Source organism: Indicator indicator, chromosome 9 (assembly GCF_027791375.1).
Source record: "Indicator indicator isolate 239-I01 chromosome 9, UM_Iind_1.1, whole genome shotgun sequence".
Taxonomy (NCBI): Eukaryota; Metazoa; Chordata; class Aves; order Piciformes; family Indicatoridae; genus Indicator; species Indicator indicator.
Genome location: NC_072018.1, coordinates 29,111,185 through 29,135,276, shown reverse-complemented (window position 1 = coordinate 29,135,276; position 24,092 = coordinate 29,111,185). Strand labels below are relative to the sequence as shown.

Genomic DNA, 24,092 nt, shown 5'->3' with positions numbered 1-24,092 from the left:
TCAATCCGGCGTGGGCTTCTTCAGCGAGAAGGGACGGATGTTGAAGTGCCTGCTCAGCTGGCTCACCTGTGGGCAGGGCACACCACAGCACAGAGTTAACCAGGCCCAGAGGGACTGGGAGGAAAGCAGGCAGAGGACCACGCTGGTCCCCGTACAGCCAGCAAAGCCCCTGCTGCCTTAGGATCACAGGATGGATTGGTTGGGAGACATTAGAGATTCATAGAATGGTTTGGGTTGGAAGGGACCTTGAAGATCATTTATTTCCAACCTCACTGGCAGGGACACCTTCCACTAGCCCAGGTTGCTCAAGGCTTCATCATCCTGGCCTTGAACACTTCCAGGGAGGAGGCATCCATGACCTCCCTGGGCAACCTGTTCCAGTGTCTCCCCACCCTCACTGTAATATCCATTGTAATATCCACTGTAATTCCTAATATCCAGTCTGAATCTGCCGTGCTTGAGTTTCAATCCCTTCCCTCTCGTCCTAGCACTGCAAGTCCTTGTAACAAGTCCCTCCCCAGCTTTCTTGTAGGCCCCCTTCAGGTACTGCAGGGCTGCTTTAAGGTCTCCCCAGAGCCTCCTCTCCTCCAGGCTGAACGGTCCCAGCTCTCTCAGCCTGTCCCCATAGGGGAGGTGCTCCAGCCCTCTGATCATCTTCACGGCTCTCCTCTGGACCATCACCAAGTTCATCCCTTAAGCCAGCACTGCCAGGTCACCACTAAACCCTGTCCCTCAGCACCACATCTACACAGCTGTGGAACCACTCCAGGGATGGGGACTCCACCACCGGGTGGAGCAGCGTGTGGTGCCACACTATGCTGATCCAAGGCAGGATGTTGCTAGCTGCCTTGGCCACGGGCACACGCTGCCTGTTGACCAATACCCAAAGGTCCTTCACTGCCAGGCTGCTTTCCAGATATTCTTCCCCAAGCCTGGAGCATTGCATGAGGGTGCACCTTCCTGCACTTTCCCCTCTGTTTCCCACACTACCTGCCCCCCACGGGTACAGCAGGTCTGGGCCACAGCCTCTCTCTTGTGCCATGGGGCCAGACAGGTTGCCATACCCAGGATTCAAGCCCTTGCTGTTCCAGCATGACACTGGAGCTGGGTGGGTACATGACCCCACAAGGTGCAGCCTTGTTCCCATTCCATTCCTACCCTCCTCAGGGACAAGGAATCAGAAATGCTTGCCCTGAGTCAGGCAAGCAGAATTTTACCCCAAGGTACTGCCCCCTCTCTGCATCTTCTAACAAATAACTGTTAACTGTTGTTAACAGTTGGACTCAGTGATCTTGAAGGTCTTTCCCAACCAAATGATTCTTTGATTACTTTGCTTAACTTGATTTGATCATCTCAGATATCTACACAAAAAAAAAAAAAAAATCACTCCCTGAATCCATTTGGAATTCAAATGGGGGTAAGGATTCTGAGCAGTCTGGGATTACATCCCGGTCTCAGACCTTTAAAGGGCTCATCAGCTCAAAGGGTTTTTTTTCTCCTGGAAGAGGAGACTGCACAAATGAGCCCTTGGAGAAATGGAGTGGGTGGTCAACAAGGGGACCACAAGCTCAAGGGACAGGAGCACTGAGAATATCCTGCAGGCCTGGGCAGAAGGAGGATTACACCAGTCCCCATCTCTACCTATGATTCCAAGACCAAGTTTATTTAAGCTGCTTTAGCTATTCAAATCCTTCTTGCACAGAAGCCTCATTACACTAATTGGAAAGACAAGATGACCTGACTATTAGTTCTTTGCTGTTAATTACAGTTCAGACTTGACTCTGGAGGCTCCACATTTAAGCCAGACTTCCCAGGGGACAGGGTTTCCCAAGTAGGTTGTACACATGTGGCAGTGGCCAGCTCCATAGGGGACATTGAGTCCCTTGCCCTCATTCTTCAGCAGCTTCCTGAAGGATTTCTACTGGCACTTAGTCTCCTCCAAATTTGTTTTCTCTCTTAATCAAAACCCAGGAAGTCAGGCAGAGATGGCACAGAGAAAGGGGAGCAAGTTGGTCCCTGAATTTCCACACATGCCTTGCAGCAGGGTAGAAGGTATTGCAGCTGCAGGGTCACCACTTTCCCTGGCAGGGATGTCCCCCCTCCATCCTGGTTGTCCCAGTAACTCCAGCACAGGGCGTATCAGTGAGATGGAACTCATCATACAAGCAACACCACCAGAAATTGAACTTTTTGCACTGACTTCCAAATCAAACACTGCTGCCTGACCTGGCAGGGGATTCTGCCCCTCTGCTCAGACCCCACCTGCAGTGCTAGGTCCTCAGCACAGGAAAGTCAGGGAACTGTTGGAGCAGGTCCAGAGGAGGCCACAAAAATGATCTGAGGGCTGGAAGCCCTCTGCTATGAAGACAGGCTGAGAGAGTTGGGGTTGTTCACCCTGGAGAAGAGAAGGTTCTAGGAAGACCTTAATGAGATCGACCCCACTGCCCAGGGGCACTACTGCGGATCCACGCTAGGATGCTGTTGGCCTTCTTAGCCACCTACATGAAAAAAAAAATCACTCCTTGAATCCATTTGGAATTCAAATGGAGCACACTGCTGTCTCATCTTCAGTCAGCTATCAACCAACAGCCCCAGATCCTTTTCTGCCAGGCAGTTTCCAGCCACTGTTTCCCAAGCCTGGAGAGCTGATGGGGTTTTGTTGACCCTAGTGCAGGACCTGGCCCTTGGCCTTGTTGAACCTCATCCCACTGGCCTTGGCCCACCACGGCTCCAGCTCGGCCAGGTCCCCTGCAGAGCCGCCTGAGCCTGCAGCAGATCAACACCCTCTGTGTCATGCACAAATTGACCCCCTTGGCCAGAGCACTGATACTGAGAGCAGAGCAGCCAAGCCACAGGCCTAGGTGCTGGTTTCACCTACCACGACCACTCCGTAGTGGATGTGTGCCAGGGTGAGGAAGGCAGTGAGCAGGTAGAGGAGCAGGGTTTCGCCGCCGGGCAGCAGGCCGGACACCACCAGCGAGAGCACGGCCGCGATGGGCAGCAGCATCCAGTTGAGCGGCTGGCAGCGGGTGCTGCTCATCTGACAGACGATCAGCTGGCACTGAGGGAACAGACAGCTCTCAGAGCTTGCAGCCAGTGCCACCTCTGCAAGCCCTGGGCTGTCCCCAGTGCAGGCAGGATGGTCACACATGTACGAACTGTCTGCACTAAACAACTACTATCCCAGAACCCCAGCACGGGGCGGGTTGGAAGGGACCTCTGGAGATCACTGAATCACAGAATTGTTAGGGTTGGAAGGGACCCCAAGGATCATCTAGTTCCAACCCCCCTGACATGGGCCAGAGACACCCTCCACTAGATCAGGTTGCCCAGAGCCCCATCCAGCCTGGCTTTAAAAAATCTCCAGGGATGGAGCTTCCACCACCTCCCTGGGCAACCTGTTCCACCCTCCTGGTGAAAAATTTCTTCCTAACATTCAATCTGAATCTATCCATTTCTATTTTTGTTCCATTCCCCCTAGCTCAGATCATCAAGTCCAACCCTCCCAAATAAAGAGGGTCACCCAAAGCTGGTTGCCCAGGATCACAGCATCCAAATAGGTGTGGAACCTCTCCAAAGGAGGATAGTCCACAACCCCTCTGGGCAGCCTGGTCAAGGCTTTCAGCACCCTCACAGGAATGAAGATTTTACTCATATTCAGGTGGTATCCACTGGGATCCAGTTTGGGCCAGTTGCCAATTATCCTGTTGCTGAGCACCACCGAAAAGAGTCTGTCCCCATTCATGGTCACATTCTTCCTGCCTCCCAAGCATTCAGGCAGGCTTCATACTTCCCAGGGGATAAAGTGGAGAGTAAAGCAAAAACCTGCTTACAGAGATGTTAGCGAAGGCTGTTCCAACCATGAAGTAGAAGAGCCTGGGATGGACCTCCAGGATGTCTGTCGGGGACACGAAGATCCATGTGGTGCACAGCAGGAAGAGCAGCACTGGGGATACCAGTGGCAACATGATTTCATACACAGAGTGGTGCTTCAAGGTGTTGTTTTTATGGGCTCTGAAAGGGAAGGAAAGCCATGAGAATGCCTCAAACCACAGCTGAGCAATACCTGGTCCCTGCAACCAGGACACGGCTGGCAGAACATCACCAGTCTTTCAACCACCCAAAGCTGCTGGCAACAGTAATCACAAGGGTCAGAGGAGGAGTGGCTGACACCCCATCAGGCTGTGCTGACATTCAGTGAGAGCTGGACAGGCTGGGGAGTTGGGTGAAGGGGACCTCATGACATGAAGAGCACTGCCCCTGGTGAGGAATAAACCCCTGGGTTAGGGGCTGGCCTGCTGGAAAGCAGCTCTGCAGAAAGGGAGCTGAGGGTGCTGGTGGACAAGTTCCTCATGAGCCAGCAATGTGATGTCATGGCCAAGGCCAATGGCTTTCTGGAGCGTGTTCTGGAAAGGGTGGCAAGCAGGTCAAGGGAGGTTCTCTTAGCCCCCTACTCTGCCCTAGGGAGGCCACCTCTAGAGTCCTGGGACCAGTTTTGGTCTCCCCAGTTCAAGAGAGACAGCAAACTACTGGAGAGCTAAGGGGAGGCTACAAAGATACTGAGGGGACTGGAGCATCTTTCTGAAGAGGAGAGGCTGAGACACCTGGGACTGTTTAGCCTGGAGAAGAGCAGACTGAGAGGGGATCTTCGTAATGCTCATCAGTATTTAAAGGGTGGGAGCCAAGAGGATGGGGCCAGACTCTTTCCAGTGGTGCCCAGCAACTGGACAAGGGGCAATGAGCACAAACTGGAACCCAGGATATTACAGCTGAAATTGAGGAGAAAATCCTCTCTTGCAAGGGTGCTGGAGCTCTGAACCAGGCTGCCCAGAGTCTGTTCTCTGCAGGGATTCCAAACCTACTCTCAGTGACCCTGCTTTAGCAGGGGGGTTGGACTAGATGATCCCTGGAGTCCCTGCCATGCTGGGATTTAATGGTGAAGACATTAACCTGATAAACTTCTGAGTTACAGAGGCACCCAGCAGCTTTGCCCTCACAGTCATCACCAAGAAGCCAAGGGTCCCTCCTGCACAACCCTGCCGAGCAGGCTGCCAGCCAATTCCTCCCAACCCTGCAAACTTGAAACCATCAGTCCCAGTGGATGGAAGTCCCAGTGGCCACTTTGCCACAATGAAGAGAGTCATCTGAGAACTATGAAGGAAACCAAATTCTGAGAGGCTTTTGGAGCTCTTCAGCACAGGCAGGGAGATCTGGTGGAGAAACTTACTTGTAGAAGTTGTAGAGGCTCATTGGCAGCGTTACAGTGAGTGCACAAACTGGAAGAGAAAGAGACACGTTACTGCCCCACCACAGGAGGAGACCATCACGTGCACGTCACGAATGGGCAGGTGGTTGCCATCTCACTTAAGCTGCCCACAACAAAAATAGCCCCGAGGTGCACCAAGAATAGCTCAGAACCTTTAAAAGGTGCTCAGCTCTGGTCCAAGAGCTGTAATTACAAGGCCTGCTATAAATTAAACACGTTTCAGTTTCAATGAGTTGCTTTCATGAGCCCCACATCATGCTTTGAATGAAGTTTCATTACAATACTGCCTTTAATGAGACATGAGGCAAGTTCAGGCTCCACATGAGGGATTTTTTTTTTTTAGTCTTCATCATAAAGAATTTATTTGCTGTTTCTCCCTCTGTGAGCAAACATTTTGAGTTCCCACTGTCCAATAAAAGGGCTTGCACCACTTGTTAAGCCAAATGACAAGTGTCTAAACAACTCTGAAATTCTAGACCTCAGCAGGGAACACCATCCACTCCACTCAGACCCCAGACCAATGCCTTCCACATTCACCCAGCAGTGGGCATTTTAAGGGAGCTGTTAATATTCCTTCTTTGGATAACCCATCTCCTATCCAAGTGCCCAAATCCTGGCATTCTGCTCTATTTTTCATGGAGAAAAAGTGCATTTATTAGTCATATGTTAAGTGACATGGTTGCCAAGGGCAAGCTCAGAAGATCCACCTGGTTAAGAGAAGTGCAAGCGTTAGATTTAAAACAACTCAAGACATTAAGTAGCTACAATTAACGCCCAAAGGAAGGGACACAGAGAAATAAACTGAGCAAGAACTTCTGAATAAGCCAAATTTCATTCAGCAAAGACATTCATTAAGCCAATGTCACTCCAGGAGGACCCAGAAAATTACAGGCCAGTCAGCCTCACCTCCATCCCTGGAAAGGTGATGGAACAGCTCATCTTGGAGGTAATGTCTAAGCACGTGGAGGAAAAGAAGGTTATGAGGAATAGACAGCATGGATTCTCCAAGAGGAAATCATGCCTGAACAATGTGATAGCCCTCTCTGATGGTGTGACTAGCTGGGTAGGTGAGGGAAAAGTAGCTTATGGTGCCTGTCTCGACTTCAGCAAGGCTTTGGACACTTGTCGCCTGGAACATCCTGCTAGGGAAGCTTAGGAAGTGTGGGTTAGATGAGTGGATAGTGAGGTGGATTGAGAATTGGCTGAAGGACAGAGCTCAGAGGGTTGTGATGATCAGCACAGAGTCTAGTTATAGGCCTGTACCTCGTGGTGTCCCCACAGGTCAGGACTGGGTCCAGTCTTGTCCAATATCTTCATCAACAACCTGGGTGAAGGGACAGAGTGGACCCTCAGCAAGTTTACTGAAGATACAGAGCTGGGAGGAGTGGCTGACACCCCATCAGGTTGTGCTGCCATTCAGTGAGACCTGGACAGGCTGGAGGGGAACCTCATGAAGTTCAACAAGGGTAAGGGTAGGGTCCTACCCCTCGGGAGGAATAACCTCCTGCAGCAGGACACGTTAAGGGTTGACCTGCTGGAAAGCAGCTCTGCAGGGAAGGACCTGGGAGTGCTGGTGCACAAGAAGTTCCCCAGGAACAAGCAAAGTGCCCTTGTGACCAAGAAACCCAATGGTCTCCTGGGGTGCATTAAGCAGAGTGTGACCAGCAGGTTCAGGGAGGTTCTGTGGTTCTGTGAAGACAGCTCTCCCCATTGAAGCTTCACCTGCCCCCTCTGCAGTGGCTTGTTCTGACTGACCACTGGAGAGAAAGGATGAGCTTTTCATCTTATTTCATGGAGCTTTATTTTATTGTCAGATGGCTGGATGGAGGACAGGCTCTCCAAACAGCAGAGTGCTTTTCCCCACCTTCATGGCTGTAACCTCCCTCTCACAACAGACCCTAGGTCCCACACAGCATTTGGGCTTTAGGTCCTGCCCAGCCCATGCTGCAGGGCAAGACAAAGCCCAAGTGCTAGGGGGTCCCACCAGCTCCCAGCATCTACCAGCATGCCAGGCTGGTTTTTGTAGCCTAAAACCTCCACAGCTCTTGCTGGAAACAAACTTGTCCTTCCCCTGGGCAACACAAGCCTCAGCACACCTCAGGTAACACAGTTTATTTGGAGCAGACATATTTTCACAGGTCCCAAGCAAGATGGACTCATCCATTTAGCATCCAGGGGCTGGGGCTGGGCTCCAGCTGCCTCCCAGCACCCTGACACACCCAGCCCTGAGCACCAGCCACATCCCTCAGCCACTCTCCATCTGCTGCTCCAGGCCAGGAAACATTTTTCATCTGTCAACACACACCCTTAGCCCCAGGTAAGCAGCCTGGGGCTGATCCCCCAAGCAGCAGCATGTGCCTGTACCCTCAGATTGGCACAAAAATGTGTCTGAGATATGAGCGCAGGGCTCCAGTTCCTTGGCTTTGAGGCCATCTCAGAGTCAGGCACATTGGAGTTAACTTCTCCAGAGTAACTATGCAGAAGGCAACAATACTTTGAAATCCTGGGAAAGGGCAGGCTGCAAGAACACCCTCTATTAAGTCACTTCATTACCAGCCCACAGGAGCTTTCATCAGAGCAAACACAACAGTGTTATCATAGAATTAAGACATTGGGGGTTGTTAAAAAGGTGGAGTTTAAAAGACAGGCTTCAACATGGAGTTTCTTACCAATAATCATTGCAGTGAATAGGTCTCTATATAAGAAATTAAACAGGAAAGGTGCATACCAGGCCTCAACTCCCACAATGGATGTCACTATGTAGACAATTGAAATGGTCTGAAAGAGAGCACAGGACAAGCAGGTGTGAGCAATAAGAAGGCCAAACTGGCAGCACCCAAACCAGACAGCTTGAGAAAGGTGCTTTAAGCTACACCACGTTCAGTTCTCCTCACTGGAGAAGGAAAAAAAAAAAAAAAACAAAAAAAATCCATAAACATCCCATCTTAGGAGACCTGGTCTAACAAATGCAGTAGCTGAGCTGCTGAGGATACAACCAGGAGCTGCTCCTCAAAGCAGAAGCAAAAATGCCTGTGTGAACCTCATGATGTTCAACAAAGCCAAGTGCAAGGTCTTACACCTGAGTCAGGGCAACCTCTGGTATCAGTCCAGGCTGGGGGATGAAGGGATGAAGAGTAGTCCTGTAGAGAAGGACTTAGGACTGCTGATGGGTGAAGAGATGGGCATGAGCCAACAATGTGTGCTGACAGCACAGAAGCCAACCATATCCTGGGCTGCATTCAAAGCAACATGGGCTGCAGGTGGAAGGAGGGACTTCTACCCCTCTGCTCTGCTGAGACCCCACCTGCAGTGCTATGTCCAGCTCTGGGGCCCTCAGAACAGGAGAGACTTGGACCTGTTGGAGCATGCCCAGAGGAGGCCACAAAAATAATCTGAGGGCTGGAACCCCTCTGCTGTAAGGACAGGCTGAGTGCGTTGGGATTGGTGAGCCTGGAGAAGAGAAGGCTCCAGGGAGACCTTACTGCAGCCTTTCAGTACTTAAAGGGGCCAGGAAGAAAGCTGGGGACAGACTTTTTATCAGGGCCTATTGTGACAGGACAAGGGGTGATGGTTTTAAACTACAACAGGGGAGATTCAGACTAGAAAGAAGAAATTGTTTCCACTGAGGGGTGAGAGACTGGCACAGATTTCCCCAAGAGGTGGTAGATGCCCCCATCCCTGCAACAATTCCATCTGAGGTTGGATGGGGCTCTGAGCAACCTGCTCTAGTTGAAGATGTCCTGTTCACTGCAGAGGGTTGGACTAGACAACCTTGAAAGGTCCCTTCCCACCCAAACCATTCTGTGAGTCGATGATTTTGTGATAAAGGAGAACTGTGTGCTGTGTAGTGAGACTGGGCTTTGGCTAGGGAGGATAGCAGCAGGCAGTAAAGGTGAATTTTATCATCCGGAGTTTGCTCCCTGGAGGTGTTTAAGAAAAAACTGGATGAGGCCCTTAATGCCATGGTCTAGTTGATTAGTTAGGGTTGGGTGATTGGTTGGACTTGATGAGCTTGGAGGTCTCTTCTTCTGTGATTCTGTGCTTCCACTTCTGATGGGATGTTCAAAAAGAGCATCTTCCAGAAGAAGAGATGGATTTGACAATGGACCAAAGGAGCCATAACCATCATCAGTCTCAAAACTGACTACCCACTTTCATGGTACTGAGGGGCACCTTACTAGAACCTTTGCTCCAGGCACAGCGTTTAACATGCCAGTTACTTACTCTGCTACATTTTGGGACACGTCCTGCCAGTGCCAAAAGGCACCACCACACTTCTAGACTTGAAAGTATCCACAGTGGTGTAATAGAGATTCCAAACCTGCCTGGACATGATCCTGGGCAATCACTGTGGGTGACCCTGCTTTATGAGGGAAGTTGGACTAGATGATCCCCAGGGGTCCCTTCCAACCCCCACCATGCTGGGATTCTGGGACTTAATGGGTTTGAGCAGTACAAGTCTAGAGCCACATGACCCCATCTCATTAAAGCAATTAAAGCTTAGAGTCATGCAAGCAGTCTTGGAAAACTCTCCTCCTCCACCATGCCTGGAGACAGGCTGAAGACACCCAGCTCCAGAAAGCTTTGATTATCAAGGCTTTGCAGGACTAGGGCAGGGATCATCCCTCTGTAGTGGGCACTGACAAGGCCACACCTCAAATCCTGGGTTCAGTTTTGCTCCTATCACTTCAAGGACCTTGAGGTGCTGCAGTGTGTCCAAAGAAGGACCATGAAGCTGGCGAAGGGTCTAGGGCACAAGGCTTGCAAGGAGGGGCTGAGGGAACTGGGGTTGTTTAGCCTGGAATAAAGGACGCTCAGGACAGACTTCCTCTTTCTCTCTACAACTCCTTGAAAGGAGGTTGGAGTCAAATGGGGGTTGGTCTCTTCTCCCAAGGAACAACCAAGAGGAAATGGCCTCAAGTTGTTCCTGAGGAGATTTTGCTCGGACATGAGGAACAATTTTTTTGTTGTCAAGGCTTAGAACAGGCTGCAGTGGTGGAGTCCTCATCCTTGGAGAGGTTTAAAAGTCATGTAGATGTGGTGCTGAGGGACACGGTTTAGTGGTGAACTGGCAGTGCTGGGTTAAGGGGTTGGACTTGATCTCAAAGGTCTCTTCCAACTAAAACAATACAATGATTCTGTGACACATAGCAGAGCTGCACACATCCCTCACACACCTCAGCAGGCACTGGTGCACCCCTGACCCATCAGCCGTTTATTGAGCTTCTGCTGAAGTCCAGCAGCAGCCATGTACTTACCACCTGGCTGATGTCATATCCCCAGGGCAGGAAGAGGATCCCTGTGTTATACTTCTCCCAGTGGGAGAGGATGAATGAAAACAAGACCACCCATAAGAGGAGGTAGAGAACGAAGACACTGACACCGGTGGAGCCCCGTCCGAAGGTGGAGTAGACTGTCACGACAAAATAGACACAGGCCCAGCTGTCCAGGCCATGATCAAAGAGCTCTCCCAGGGGCGTGCTGGAGTTGGTCCGGCGAGCCTGTTTCCCATCAACACCATCTGGGAAGAGGAGAAGCAGGGAGTTTTGCTGGGCTTCCCAACACAGAAGGCTGGGTGAGTGTCTTTCACCATCTCCATCCTTTCTTGAGGACTCTGCTTCCCATCCCCCTGCTCTGTATGAGACTGAAAAATGCAACGGTCTGACAAGATTCTGTTTATTTAAAGCAGACCAAAGACAATTTCACAGTTTGCCACCAAGCCAGTTCCAGCATCCTCCTTTTCCATCAGCTGCTCTTCCATCCACTTCACAAAGCAGCTCCCAGAACCTGCTCTAGCAGCCCAAGCAGCAGGTGGATTAGTCCATGGCAGAAGCCCAGAGCCAAAAAATTTCTCAATGGCCTGGGAGATCAGATGACAGCCATGGAATAAACAGACAACAGCCACAAACCCCTACCAGTGACTTCACAAAAAGCTTACCTAAGGTATAGGCAATGAAGTTGAGAAGACCCACAACGACCCACACTCCACTGGGAACGTGCTGGTGATCAGGAGCTGCCAAGATCAGAGAGAGTCAAGTTAGGACAGCTCAGTGTGTACTTTTAGTGGGCTTATTTTGGCACATGGACTTACGCAACTCAGACAGGGAAACTGAGCTGTTAGCTTTCCAGGACACGGTGGCAGAGCTGTTCCACAACAACATGTGGAAGCAGGTTACTAAAGACTGCTTTCCCAGGACATACTTGTCCTCTGTCCCCAGCTCCCCAGAGTCACAGGGTCTAAGAACTGGTGATGGCAGTTAGCAGCTGTAGCCCAAATGCACACCCTGGAAGCATGCATGGATCACGCTCAGTCACTTGCTTCCAGAGCATCCAGCAGAGCCTGAGATGTGATGACACCCTGCAAAAACATGATTCCCCGCCCAGTCTCCAGCCTGCATCCTGCCAATGGAGACACAGCTCCTCCCTATAAACATCTCCACCTCCTGCAAGGTTGTCTGGGCAGATAGCCAGCTCCAGGCTGCAATTCAAGAGCCCAGAAGTTCCTTACAACAAAGCAGGAGGAGGCATGGCTGCTGAGAGTCATCGAATCGTGGAATGGGCTGGGTGAGAAGAAGCCTTCACAGCTCATCTTGTCCAACCACCCCAGGGACCTCTGCAGCTAATTTGGGTTGCTCAGAGCTCCATCCAACCTGACCTGGAATGCTGCCAAGGATGGTGTTTCTACCACCTCTCTGGGCAACCTGGGCCAGTGTCTCACCAACCTCAGCACAATTTCCTCCTTAGATCAAGTCTAAATCTCCCCTCTTTTAGTTTAAAGCTGTCACCCCTTTTCAAGTTGCAACAGTAGCAGCCCTGCAGGAGGACACATGGACAGCAGAGCTCAAGTTCCCATATGTCCTGGGGATTCTCACTCTAAGCTTCCCTCTCTGAGCTACTTTCAGCTTTTCTTCCCATGGCATATGGATCAATTAGGCCAAATTGCAGCCAATAGCCAATGATGTGACCCAAGCCTTTGAAAGCCTGGGCCACCTAGACAGTACCTGTCTAGCTACCAATTACAGCAATCCCAAGAAGCCAGTATTTTCCCCACAATGTTTGGATGATTGGCCTGGTTTGGAATCATAGGATCACAGTATTCTTATGGTTGAAAAGAGACCTGTTAGATCAAGTCCAACCACTCTCTAACTCTATCAAGTTTGGTGCTAAGCCATGTCACTCAGCACCACACCTCTGCAGCTTTTAAACATCTCCAGGGTTGGCAATTCAACCACCTCCATGGGGAGCCTGTTCCAGTGTTTGGTAGCACTTTCAATTAAAAAGTTTCTTCTACTACCCAACCTAAACCTCCCCTGGTGAGCCGGAGGCCATTTCCTCTTGTCCTATCACTTGCTCCTGGGGAGGACAGACTGACCCCCACCTCACTCCAACCTCTTTGCAGGGAGTTGTAAAGAGTGACAAGGTCTCCCCTCAGCCTCCTTTTCTCCAGGCTAAACATCCCCAGTTCTCTCAGCCACTCCTCACAAGACTTGTGCCCTAGACACTTCACCACCTTCACTGCCCTTCTCTGGACATGCTCCAGCACCTCAATCTCCTTCTTGGACACCAGTGCCTAGCACAGAGAGACAATTCAATTGCTTATCCAAGCCAGGATGCTGTTGGCCTTGCGGGCCACACTGCTGGCTCACCTTCAGCCAGCTGTCAACCAGCACTCCAGGTCATTTTCTGCCGGGCAGATTCCCAGACACTTTCCCAAGCCTGGAGCATTGCACGGGGTGCTGTGACCCAAGTGCAGGACGTGGAACTTGGCCTTGCTGAACCTCATACCATTGACCTCAGCCCACTGAGGCCCAGCTTGGCCAGATCCGTGAAGCCTCCTGACCTTTCAACAGATCAATACTCCAACTCAATTTGGTGTCATCTGCAAACTTACTGAGGGCACCCTCGATACCCTCATCCAGATCATCAATAAAGATATCAATGAGCACCAGAAACCATGGCAGAAGAGGGGTGACACAGACTTCACCACTCTCATCTTTCACATCCAACTAAGAACAGGCAGCCTTACCAGAAGCATAAAAGTCAGGGTCGAAGTATGCCATGAGGAAGAAGTTGAAGACAAGTAGCAGGAAACCAGAAAACGTTATCAAATTTGGGGCCAGCCAGGTAGGGAAGATCTATGGGAAAGCAGCAAAAGAAGACATAACCTCATTAAAACATGTAATAAGGACCAGGCACTGCTCCTAGACACAGCTGCTTGCAACCATCTGGGCCTTAGACAGCACTGCTTAGTTGCATCATGGGGCAGCAAGAAGCTTTAGGCTGCGATGCAGTGAGCTCGAGGCAGGCTGGAAGGCAGCACCCTATGTAATTAATGTGCCACAAACGAAGCAGGGCTTTGCAGATGACAGTTTTAGAGAGGAGGCTTTGAGGTGACTGGAGTTGTGCTGTCCCACATGGAGCAGGACAAGGTCTCACCTTCACTATCGTGTTCCAGAAGGGATGCATGACGTACAGAGACAGGGGGTTGCTGTCCACGGCACTGTACTGCAAAAAACAAGGCAAAAATAGCAGTTAGAGCTCTACCAACACTGCAAAAAAGCCAGAAATCCTCAATACTGAGATTTCCATGAGGACACCTGCTGCCCAAGTCTTGAAGAACACTTTGATCAAGGATGGAACCTCACCAAGGATGGTGTAAAACAACCCAGGACATGCCCACAACCTCCAGAAGCAGGACTCTGGTGCATAACTCATGTCTCCGTACCAACATCTCCTCCCCACGGGGAGCAGCCCCATGAGAAGAGTGGGCAGCATGCCCACAACGGTGGATTTTGGAAGGTGGGGAGAGACTCAAGGACACACACCACCTTTTGCAGTCAACACTCCCACCAAAGGCCACACCACAGGCCTAGTGGCACTCCTCACAAGCTCAAGAAGCAACGACTGCCCCATGGCCCCAAGCACCCACATCATGGGATCAAGCCAACAAGGGCAGCTTGGTGTGGTCTTGCTCAAGCAACCCTGTGGGGCAGGACTCTGAACTTCCCAGTGAAGCCAGGCAGGTGACCTGGGCACCACAGGCCATGGGGCTCCCAGCACCACTGCAAGTGGTGGGGACAGAGACTAGGGGCAGCAAAGTGATGGTAGCAGAGCAGGCAATAGGTTTCACTGCTTGCAGGTAGGACCCTTTTTTCTTATTCATTTAGGGCACTAGAGAATGGGGGGGAGGTGAGAGGATGGGGGGGAGGTGGGGGCAGTGAGGGGATGGAACCAGATTCTTTGCAGTGATGCCCAGCAGTAGGACAAGGGGCAAATGCCACAAACTGGAACCCAGGAAGCTCCACCTGAAGATACGGAAAAATTCTTTTCTATGAGGGTGCTAGAGCCCTGAAGCAGGCTGCACAGAGAGGTTGGGGAGTCTCCTTCTCTGCAGGGCTTTCAAACCCACCTGGACACAATTCTGGCAAATCTGCAGTGGGTGACCCTGCTTTAGAAGAGCAGTTGGACTAGATCATCTCCAGAGGTTCCTTCCAACCCCACCACACCAGGATTCTTACATCTAGTCTAAATCTCCCCTCTTTTAGTTTAAAGCCATCACCCCCTGTCCTGTCACAAGAGGTCCTGCTAAACAGTTCATCCCCAGCTTTCTTACAGGCCTCCTGAAGTACTGAAAGGCTACACAAAGCCTCACTGAAGCCTTCTCTCCTCTAGGCTGAACAACCCCAACTCTCTCAGCCTTGCCTCACAGCAGAGGGGTTCCAGCCCTCACATTATTTTTGTGGCCTCCTCTGGATCCGCTCCAACACTCTCATCCTTAGCAATCATTTCTGCACCCTCCCCAGCTCTTTCTGGCCCTCCCTGAGCCAGACTGGTCCATGTCATTGGCCTTCAGCCCCAGCCCTGCACCAGCAAGCCCGTGGGAGTTGCAGAGCAAGCAGCAACAGCTCCCCAAACTCAGTGCCACATGGAGGCAAGGTTTAAGCCTCAAGGAATTTCCATCCCAGCTTAACGCAATTTCAGAGGACAGAATTCCAAATGCTTTACAAGATAATAGGATTTGAAGTGCTGGTGAGGAGGGGAGGAGGAGATCTGGAGACTGATTCAATCTCATTACACAGGAACAAGAAAACAGATGCAAGGCCTGGAGCAAGGCAGGGGAACCACTCCAGAGTTTCTGTGCTTGTGTTTGTAAGGTTCCTCAGGGATGTTTTCCCAGGCCAGTGTCCTGGGAAGCTTTTCCTTGTTCCTCCACATTTGGGGACAGAGGATAATCAACAAAAAGCAGCCTTTCTCCGTGGTCACACGTGCTCACATTTTGTTTACAACTCAAAGTGCTGGAAGGACATGTTCCTAGGGGAGAGGGAAGCTGCTCTGCACAGGTTTGCTGATACAACCACTCCAGCTTCAACTGGGCTCCTGGAGGGACACTTCTTTTGCCAGCTCAGAGAACATCAGCAGATCAAAGGAGCAGAGCTGGGGCTTGCTCTGGAACCAGGCTGATAGTCACCCAAAGGGAGAGGGCTCCAAGCAAGCCAGGACAATGCTACCTGGCCAGGACAAGCTTGAAGATGCCTGTCCAGGGCAGCAATTTCACTTGCAGCTCACTGTCCCTGCCACTCACCTTCCAGCCCACATCATGGTGAGAGAGCAGACCATGCCATGCTGATGACAGAGGTAGCAGCCTGTCCTTGAAGGAAGCCCTCAGCCAGGCTCCTTGTCCCTGCATCAGCCCTCCTGGAAACTAATAGTCCCTCTGGGAATGCAGGCTCAAGATAGCCCTCTCAGTCTGGCTGTTCATTAAAGCTTGTGCCCTGATGCAAAGCTGAGGAAGGGACCTGACAGACCCTGAGGCAGCCAGGCCCTCATGGTGCTCATATCATCATAGAATGGTTTGGGTGGGAAGGGACCTTTAAAAATCATCTTGTTCAACCTTCTGCAGTCATCAGAGACATCTGCAACTAGAGCAGGTCACTCAGAGCCCTGTCCAACCTCACCTGGAATCTACCACCTCTCTGGGCAGCCTGGACCAAGGTCTCAGTAAAAACAATTTCTTCCTTCTATCCAGTCTGAATCTCTCCTCTTTTATTTTAAAACCATCACCCCTTGTCCTGTCACAACAGGCCCTGCAAAAAGTCTGCCCCCAGCTTTCTTCTAAACTCCTTTAAGTACTGAAAGGCCTCAATAAGGTCTCCCTGGAGCCTTCTCTTCTCCAGACTGAACAACCCCAACTCCCTCAACCTGTCCTCACAGCAGAGCACAGCCCTCAGAGCATTTTTCTGGCTGCTCCAACAGGTCCATGTCTCTCCTGTGCTGAGGATGCCAGAGCTGGACACAGCACTGCAGATGGAGTGGGTCTCACCAGAGTGGAGACAGGTGGTTTCTGGGCTATGAGTCCACACTGCCAACTCATGCCCAGCTTTTCACTCCCACCACTCCCAAGTCCTTCTCCAAGGAGAGCTCATCTCCCACTCAGCTGGTGATGAGACACTCTCTAGGGTACAAACACAGCTATGCTTTAGCTCACCACACATGGGAGCAGCTCTGTCATTCACCTACTTCACTCTCAAATCCAGATCTTCATCAGCAAATTAGCATCACCTTTCCCCATGCACATCAGTCTAGTGGTCACAAGCGTGGCTTTGCTTTCTCCAAGTCATTTTTCTGTCACAGTTAGGGCTCTGCCACCTCCAAGGACTCAAGATTTCTCCCTCAATTTCTGGGAGAGAAGGTCAAAGGAAAGGGAATTTCCTATGTCCCAAGTGCCTCCTTCTCAAAGCAGACACACATTTGTCACAGGCCTTGCTCTAAAATAGCATCCTGCACAGAGACATCGCTTCTGAAAATGGCAAGAAGGAGCCAACCAGCCCAGACAGCCCCCCTGGGACTCAGTTTTAAACTTCTTAAGAGCACAGACAATTTTGCAGCAACAATCTCATCTCCCACACTATCAGTGGCAGCTTCTCTTGCACCCTGGCCATGCCAGGATGGCTACAGGATCACTTGATCCTCCACTTGCTCCATTCAGCCACCTTTCAGGGTGCCACAGGGCACCCCAACAGCCAGTCCTAGCTGCCACAGAGCTGTCTTGGGGTCATCATGAGCTGACTGGCATCATTACAGGAGTCAGAGACACAAATGGCTCATACAGCTTAAAAACAACATTAATCATGCAAGCAGGATGCTTCTAGAATATCTAATTATGTGTCCAAGGAGGAGAAAAATTCAGATTTATAGCCTCGATCCTACTAAAGCCCTTCCTGCCCAGGATAAAAATGGAGCTTCTAACTAATCTGGTTACTTGGAGCCAGAGGCAGACCAAACATCATCACACACTGCCCTGGGCACACCACTGTCAGAGACCAAAATGGATCCAGGGTATACTGGAGGAGAACAGAGTTGATGATACCAACCTGGGAGGAGTGGCTGACACCCCGTTGGGCTGTGCTGACATTCAGCAAGACCTGGACAAGTGGACAGTTAGGCAGAGGGGAACCTCATGAAGTTCATCAAGGGTAAGGGTAGGGTCTGACACCTGCACCAAGACAGGTTAGGAGCTCACTTTCTGGATAGAAGCTCTGCCAAGAAGGACCTGGGAGTGCTGCTGGGCAACAAGTTGCCCAGGAGCTAGAAATGTGCCCTCATGGCCAAGAAAGCAAATGGTCTCCTGGGGTACATTCAGAAGAGTGTGGTCAAAAGGTCCTTCCTTCCTTCCCCTCTACTCTGCCCTAGGGAGATCCTGGGTCCTGTTATGGGCTCTCCAGTTCAAGAGAGACAGAGAACTACTGGAGAGAGTCCACTAGAGGCTATAAAGATGTTGAGGGGACTGGAGCATCTCTGAGAGACCTGGGGCTGTTTAGCCTGGAGAACAACAGACTGAGAAGGGATCTTCTCAATGTTTAGCAGTCTAAAAGTCTGGAGACAAAAGGATGGAGCCAGATTCTTTCCAGTGCTGCCCAGCACCAGGACAAGGGGCAAATGGCACAAACTGGAACAGGGAACGTTCCACCTGAACGTAAGGAAAACCTTTCCTGTGAGGGTGCTGGAGCCCTGACCAGGCTCCTCAGAGAGGTTATGGAGTCTCCTTCTCTGAAGAGATTCCAAACCCACCTGTACATTGCAATCCTGGGCAACCTGCTGTGGGTGTCACTACTTTAGCAGGGGGGTTGGACTGGACGATCCCCAGAGGTCCCTTCCAACCCCCACCATGCTGGGATGCTGGGATTCTGGAGCCTTGGCAGAGCAAATCCAGCAAGTCTGTAGGGTTCATGCCTATAAATCCCCTTAAGTACAAAGCGGGTGCAAGGCTAAGAACCTTCTCCCATCAGGCTTTAGATAAGCCAGGAGGCAGTGAACTTGACAATCCCCATAGACCATAACTGAGCAGATCCCTGCCAGTGCAAACATGTCACATTTGCACTATGCCCCCACACAGGAGTCACACTGTTCTTTAATGGTACTGATTAACTCAAGTTCTATTTATCTTTTCTAAGGTCATTTGTCTGCTAGCATAAAAATGGAGTGATAAGAAAAGAGGAAACAGCCTCAAGTTCTGCCAGGAGAGGTTGAGGTTGGACAGGAGGGACAATTTCTTCCCCAAAAGGGTTGTCAAGGCCTGGAACAGGCTACCCAGGGTCCATCAGAAGCTGATGGAGTCACCATCCCTGGAGAGATTGAGAAGACAGGGATATGTGGTGCTGAGGGACATGGTTTAGTGGTGCCCTGGCAGTGCTGGGTTAATGGGTGGACTCAAAGATCTTAAAGGTCTCTTCCAACCAAAGTGATTCTAGGGAGGGACTACCTGAGCAGCCAACAATGCTTCAATGCCAGCATCGCTTCCCTCCTCATGTCTCTTCTTGACCGTGGAGGTTTTGGACATCCAGCAATTAAAGCACCAAGCAGAGGAGCACCCTCTGCACACTCCAAGCACACTCCAAGGCCCAGCAAGAAGCCCAAGCAGAGACGACAGACAGCACAGCACCACCCAGCCCCTCCATGGGCGACACTCACTCTCCAGCATGGCAGCTCAGGATGGGGCCTGCCTGTAGTCACCCCAGGAGCTCACCTTACAAAGATCCACCCAAATAGGAGCCCATACTTAAGTTAATCCTTGGCTGTGTGAGCTCCAGCTACCATATCCAGAGGGCTGCAGCTCTGTGTCAGCACCAGGGAGACCCTGTGATGGGATGGAGCAGGTAACCAGCCCCATCACACTACTGCTGAGTCCCAGACCCATCCCATCAGCATGCTGGGGAGGGGAAATCATTTTCCTGTAGGTACATAACATGGAGCAACATCTGATGTTGATGGCAGGCTTCAGAGAGCTGCCTGCCAATTTCCACTGCATCCAGGAGCTGTCTCTGTTTGGGAGCATTAAACATCCAGGAATATGGGTCACCAGTGCTGCAGAAAGGATGCACAGATGGTGAGCACAGGAGTGGGGAAAAGGAACCATCAGAGATGCAGTTAGAGGAGGATCAGCCAGTGAAGAACCTCTGGAACAGGAATCAAGAAATCAGAGCAGTGACTGTGGGGAGTGAAAACATGGGGAGGAAGAAAAGTCAGAAGCAAGAACACAGGAAGAGGAGACTTCAACAACCAAAAGACTTTCCTACCACTGCAAGAGTTGGTTTGGATTTGAAAAAAAGAAAGCTGAAGTATCTGCAAAGGGGATCAGACTAGTTTTGCAAGCCTGCTCCTGGAGCCCAAGAAGAACAGGAGGACCCAAGGTGAACATGGCAGCACAGTATGAGCAGGGCAGGAAGCAGTGGCTGCTCTCCACCCCTAGGCACACTTAAACACCCACCCTGTGCCCTGCCAAGGGCATTGTCACAGCAGACCATCCCAAAACACATTTCCCACTTGAATAAGTGAGATGTAAGTGTGCTATTAGCCAGTTTGTAGATGATCCAACACTGGGAGGAGTGGCTGACACCCTGTCAGGCTGTGCTGCCATTCAGTGAGACCTGGACAGACTGGAGAGCTGGGCAGAGGGAAACCTCATGAAGTCCAACCAGGGCAAGGGTAGGGTCTGACACCTGGGGAGGAATAAGCCCCTGCACCAGCACAGGTGAGAAGTAGACCTGATGGAAAGCAGCTCTGCAGAGAAGAGTGGGAGTGCTGGTGGACAAGTTGCTCAGGAGTCAGCAATGTGCCCCTGTGACCATGAAGGCCAGTGGTCTCCTGGGCTGCATGAAGAAGAGTGTGACCAGCAGGTCGGGAGAAGTTCTCCTCCCCTTCTACTCTGCCCTAGTGAGGCCACATTTGGAGTACTGATTCTTCACTTCAAAAGTGAAGGAACTACTGGAGACAGTCCAGCAGAGGCTACAAAGATGCCAAGGGAGAGCATCAATGCGAGAAGAAAAGGCTGAGAGACCTGGGGCTGTTTAGTCTGGAGAAGAGCAGCCTGAGAGGGGAATCTTCTCAATGCTGATCAATAGCTAAATGGAAAGGGGCAAGAGGATGGGGGAGACTCTTTGCAGTGGTGCCCAGCAACGGGACAAGGGGCAATGAGCACAAACTGGAACCCAGGAGATTCTGCCTGAACAGGAGAAAATTCTTTCCTGTGAGGGTGCCAAAGCACCAGACCAGACTGCCCAGAATTGTCACGACCCTGGGCAGCTGCCATGGGTGACCCTGCCTTAGCAGCAGGGTTGGACTAGATGGGCTGGACTACAAGGCAGAAGAATACCTTCAAGTTTGGGCAAAGCCTATGTGAAGGGCCCAAATAAAACATTATTTTTCCAAAGCACATCACCTTCCACCTCTCTCTATCCTTCATCCTGCTTCTCCACGACAGCAAGAGCTGCATTACTTCATTAGCCCTGACACTGCTTTGAGCAAGACTGGAGGCACAGCAAGTCAGGACAACTACACAGGCCCCGGTGAGGTGCCTATTTTCTGAGCCAGCTACAGAAAGTGATACTTTGGATTTCCACAATGGGCTTCCAAACAGTCCCAACAGCCAAATACTTGCCACTAATTAGCAAAGAGTGACTTCTGTGACAGAGCTCATCATGGCCAAGATTCAACATGCACCAATAAACATCGCAGGAAACTTTGAGTGCAATTAAAGAGACCCAAGATGGGCTGACCAGCAGCAGAGGCTGATTTTAAGTGGCTGCTTTATACATCTTGCATCACTGAGTGAGCACTCAAAGCACAGCTGCTACCCAGCTCTCCTCCACGTGCCACCGTCACGCTTGCATCCCTGACAGCTCAATGTCCACATGGGGACTGGTGACAAATGGTGTCCCTCAGGGGTCCATACTGGGACCCCTAACGTTTGAGATCTTCACCACTGACAGAGTTAGTGCACCCTCAGCAAGTCTGCAGATGACACCTAGTTGAGTAGTGTGGTTGACCGGCCTGAAGTATGGGATCCATTCAGAAGGACCCAGATGAGCTGGAGAAGTGGGTCCATGTGAACTTCTTGAGGTTCAAGAAGACCAAGTGCAAGGTCCTGCATCTGGGTCAGGGCAATCCCCAGCATCAATCCAGGCTGGGGGATGATGCCTGGGAGGATGAAATCAGAATCTTCCCCTCTTTTAGTTTAAAACCATCACCCCTTGTCTTGTCACAACAGGCCCTGCTAAAAACTCTGTCCAAAACTTTCTGATAGACCTCTTTAAGTACTGAAAGGCCACAATGTCATCCCTTCTCCAGACTGAACAATTGCTTGAAAGTTTGTGTGGGACACGAGGAACAAATTCTTACCAAAAGGGCTGTCAAGGCCTGGAACAGGCTGCCCAGGGCAGTGGTGGAATCACCATCCCTGGAGGGTTTACCAGACATGTAGCTGTGGTGCTGAGTACATGGTTTAGTGGTGACCTGGCAGTGCTGGGTTAATGGTTGGAACTGATGATCTTAAAAGTCTCTTCCAACAAAAAACATTCCACGATTCTTCAACTTTTGAACTTCCTTCCAGCATCCTCCACAACAGAGTGCATCTGAGCAGCATCTTGGGAAGCTGTGCACTATTTAAAGGCAGACACAGACAGCCAGAGGCTCAGAGCACTCAAAAGAGGCCTTTGGGAATGAGTTAAATGATTCAAGAAAGGGTTTCAAAGGCTTCTTCTCCTTCATGCCCTTCCTGCTAAGGACCTTGCAGGAGAAGGCAAGTTGGTTGTTTGAGGGTAAGGAAGAACAGCCTTTTAACCACCACGGCCTCCAGCCTCACATCCTCATCTCTAGCATCAAAAGTCTTTATTTTCTGCTGCTTCCACTACCACTTTTGTTGCTCCTCCGGCAGCAGAGCAACATGTTCCCCGTGGCACTTGAAGTCTGGAGGCAAGAAGATTTCTTCAATCTGGCTGAGGGAAAGAACACCCCTTTCTTCAGGGCAGAGAGGACACCATGTAAGACCAGCTTAAGGGACCTATAGCAACTGTTCAAAGCAATAGCCAAAGCTTGACACACACGTGAATCTGCAATGCCTGGCAGGTCTGATGCTGGTGCTGGCTTGGGCTGGTGACAGCCCAGGAGATCAGGGATTCCCACCTGGAAGGAGAGTGCAGAAAGTGGAGAAGAGCACTGAGAAGAAGAGTTTTCTACCATAAAAAGAAATCCTTTAAGCTAGACGCCCTCTGGTGCATTCAGTGCACCAGGTCTCCCAAGCTAAGGACTCATCTGACACTGTCACAGGACAACTGTGTTTGATATGCTACTGCAAACCCTGTCGTGACCCTGACCAGGAGACCACTGCACATGAAGAAGTGAGTGACCACCACTGCAGTCAGCCTGAGGTCTGTGCTGTGCTGCACAGGCAAACTCACAGCAGCAACAGAGTCTGCAGGCTGCTCCTACTCGGTATCAGTGACTGGGCCACCTGCGCGTCCTTGCCTTTATCTAAGAGAGCTGCAAGAAGCTCTCATTCCATTTCATGCCATCAGAAAGAACATTCTTTACATCTGGCACTGGAAATGAGGAACTGAGTTGTTTTCTTGTAAAAAAATCTTGTAATTTTTCAAGTGATCAAAATCATTGGGTGTGTAAAGAGCGTGGCCAGCAGGTCAAGGGAGGTTCCCCTTCCTCTCTACTCTGCCCTAGTGAGGACACATCTGGAGTATGGGGGCCAGTTATGGACTCCCCACTTTAAGAGAGACAAGGAACTGCTAGAGGCTACAAAGATGCTGAAGGGATTGAAGCATCTCTCTGATGAGGAAAGGCTGAGACCTGGGGCTGTTTAGTCTGGAGAGGAGGTGACTAAGAGGGGATCTTCCCAGTGCTGATCAATAGCTAAAGGGTACATGGGGACAGACTCTTTTCAGAGGTGCCCAGCAGCAGGACAAGGGGCGACTGGCACAAACTGGAACCCAGGAAGTTCTACCTGAACAGGAGGAAAAAATTCTTTCCTGTGAAGGTGCCAGAGCACTGGATGAGGCTGCCCAGAGAGGTTGTGGAGTCTCCCACTCTGGAGAGATTCCAATCCAGCCTGGACATTGCAGCCCTGAGCAACCTGCTGTGGGTGACCCTGCTGTAGCACGGGGGTTGGACTGGATGAACCCCAGAGGTCCCTGCCAACTCCCCACCATGCTGGGATTCTGAGATCTTTGTGAAATGTCAGAAATATCTTCTATGGACAGGGTATGCCCAGCATGGGTCAGAGGCCCACTTGATACTACACCACCTGGGTTCCCACCATCTAAAGGAATGCAAGATTACCTAAACTGTTCTCTAAACTGCACTTTGAACAGCATCTGACGGAGTCTGAGCATTTTATTGGGATAACAGACTAGCACCTCCTGGTGTAAAACCTCTGCCAAGTGTGAACCCACCACCAGGCTGCACGCTCACAACCACATGGCTATGCTCAGCACAAGATGACTTCTCCTTAGGTTTTGGTATAGAAGGCCCTTCCCAAGCCTTA

At 50.9% G+C, this 24,092-nt stretch overlaps 1 protein-coding gene across 1 annotated transcript; it reads right to left on the bottom strand.

Moving 5' to 3' along the window:
- Positions 1 to 13,732, bottom strand: SELENOI (selenoprotein I). The gene is made up of 9 exons (XM_054383609.1): positions 13,703 to 13,732; positions 13,293 to 13,401; positions 11,205 to 11,279; positions 10,525 to 10,787; positions 7,936 to 8,044; positions 5,228 to 5,276; positions 3,834 to 4,014; positions 2,879 to 3,061; positions 1 to 66 (listed from the first exon to the last, which is right to left on the bottom strand). The coding sequence occupies exons 1-9, from the start codon at positions 13,730 to 13,732 to the stop codon at positions 1 to 3; spliced, it is 1,065 nt and encodes a 354-aa protein (XP_054239584.1).
- Positions 13,733 to 24,092: the final 10,360 nt, after the last annotated feature.

What these genes read in the sequence shown, in the direction of transcription:
- SELENOI (XM_054383609.1), bottom strand. Translation starts at nt 13,732, where the DNA reads ATGCATCCCTTCTGGAACACGATAGTGAAG. An exon ending in CTTCATTGCCTATACCTTAG is followed by an intron (nt 10,788 to 11,204) that starts GTAAGCTTTTTG and finishes TCCTCTTCCCAG; the next exon opens with ATGGTGTTGATGGGAAACAG. An exon ending in GATATGACATCAGCCAGGTG is followed by an intron (nt 8,045 to 10,524) that starts GTAAGTACATGG and finishes GCTCTCTTTCAG; the next exon opens with ACCATTTCAATTGTCTACAT.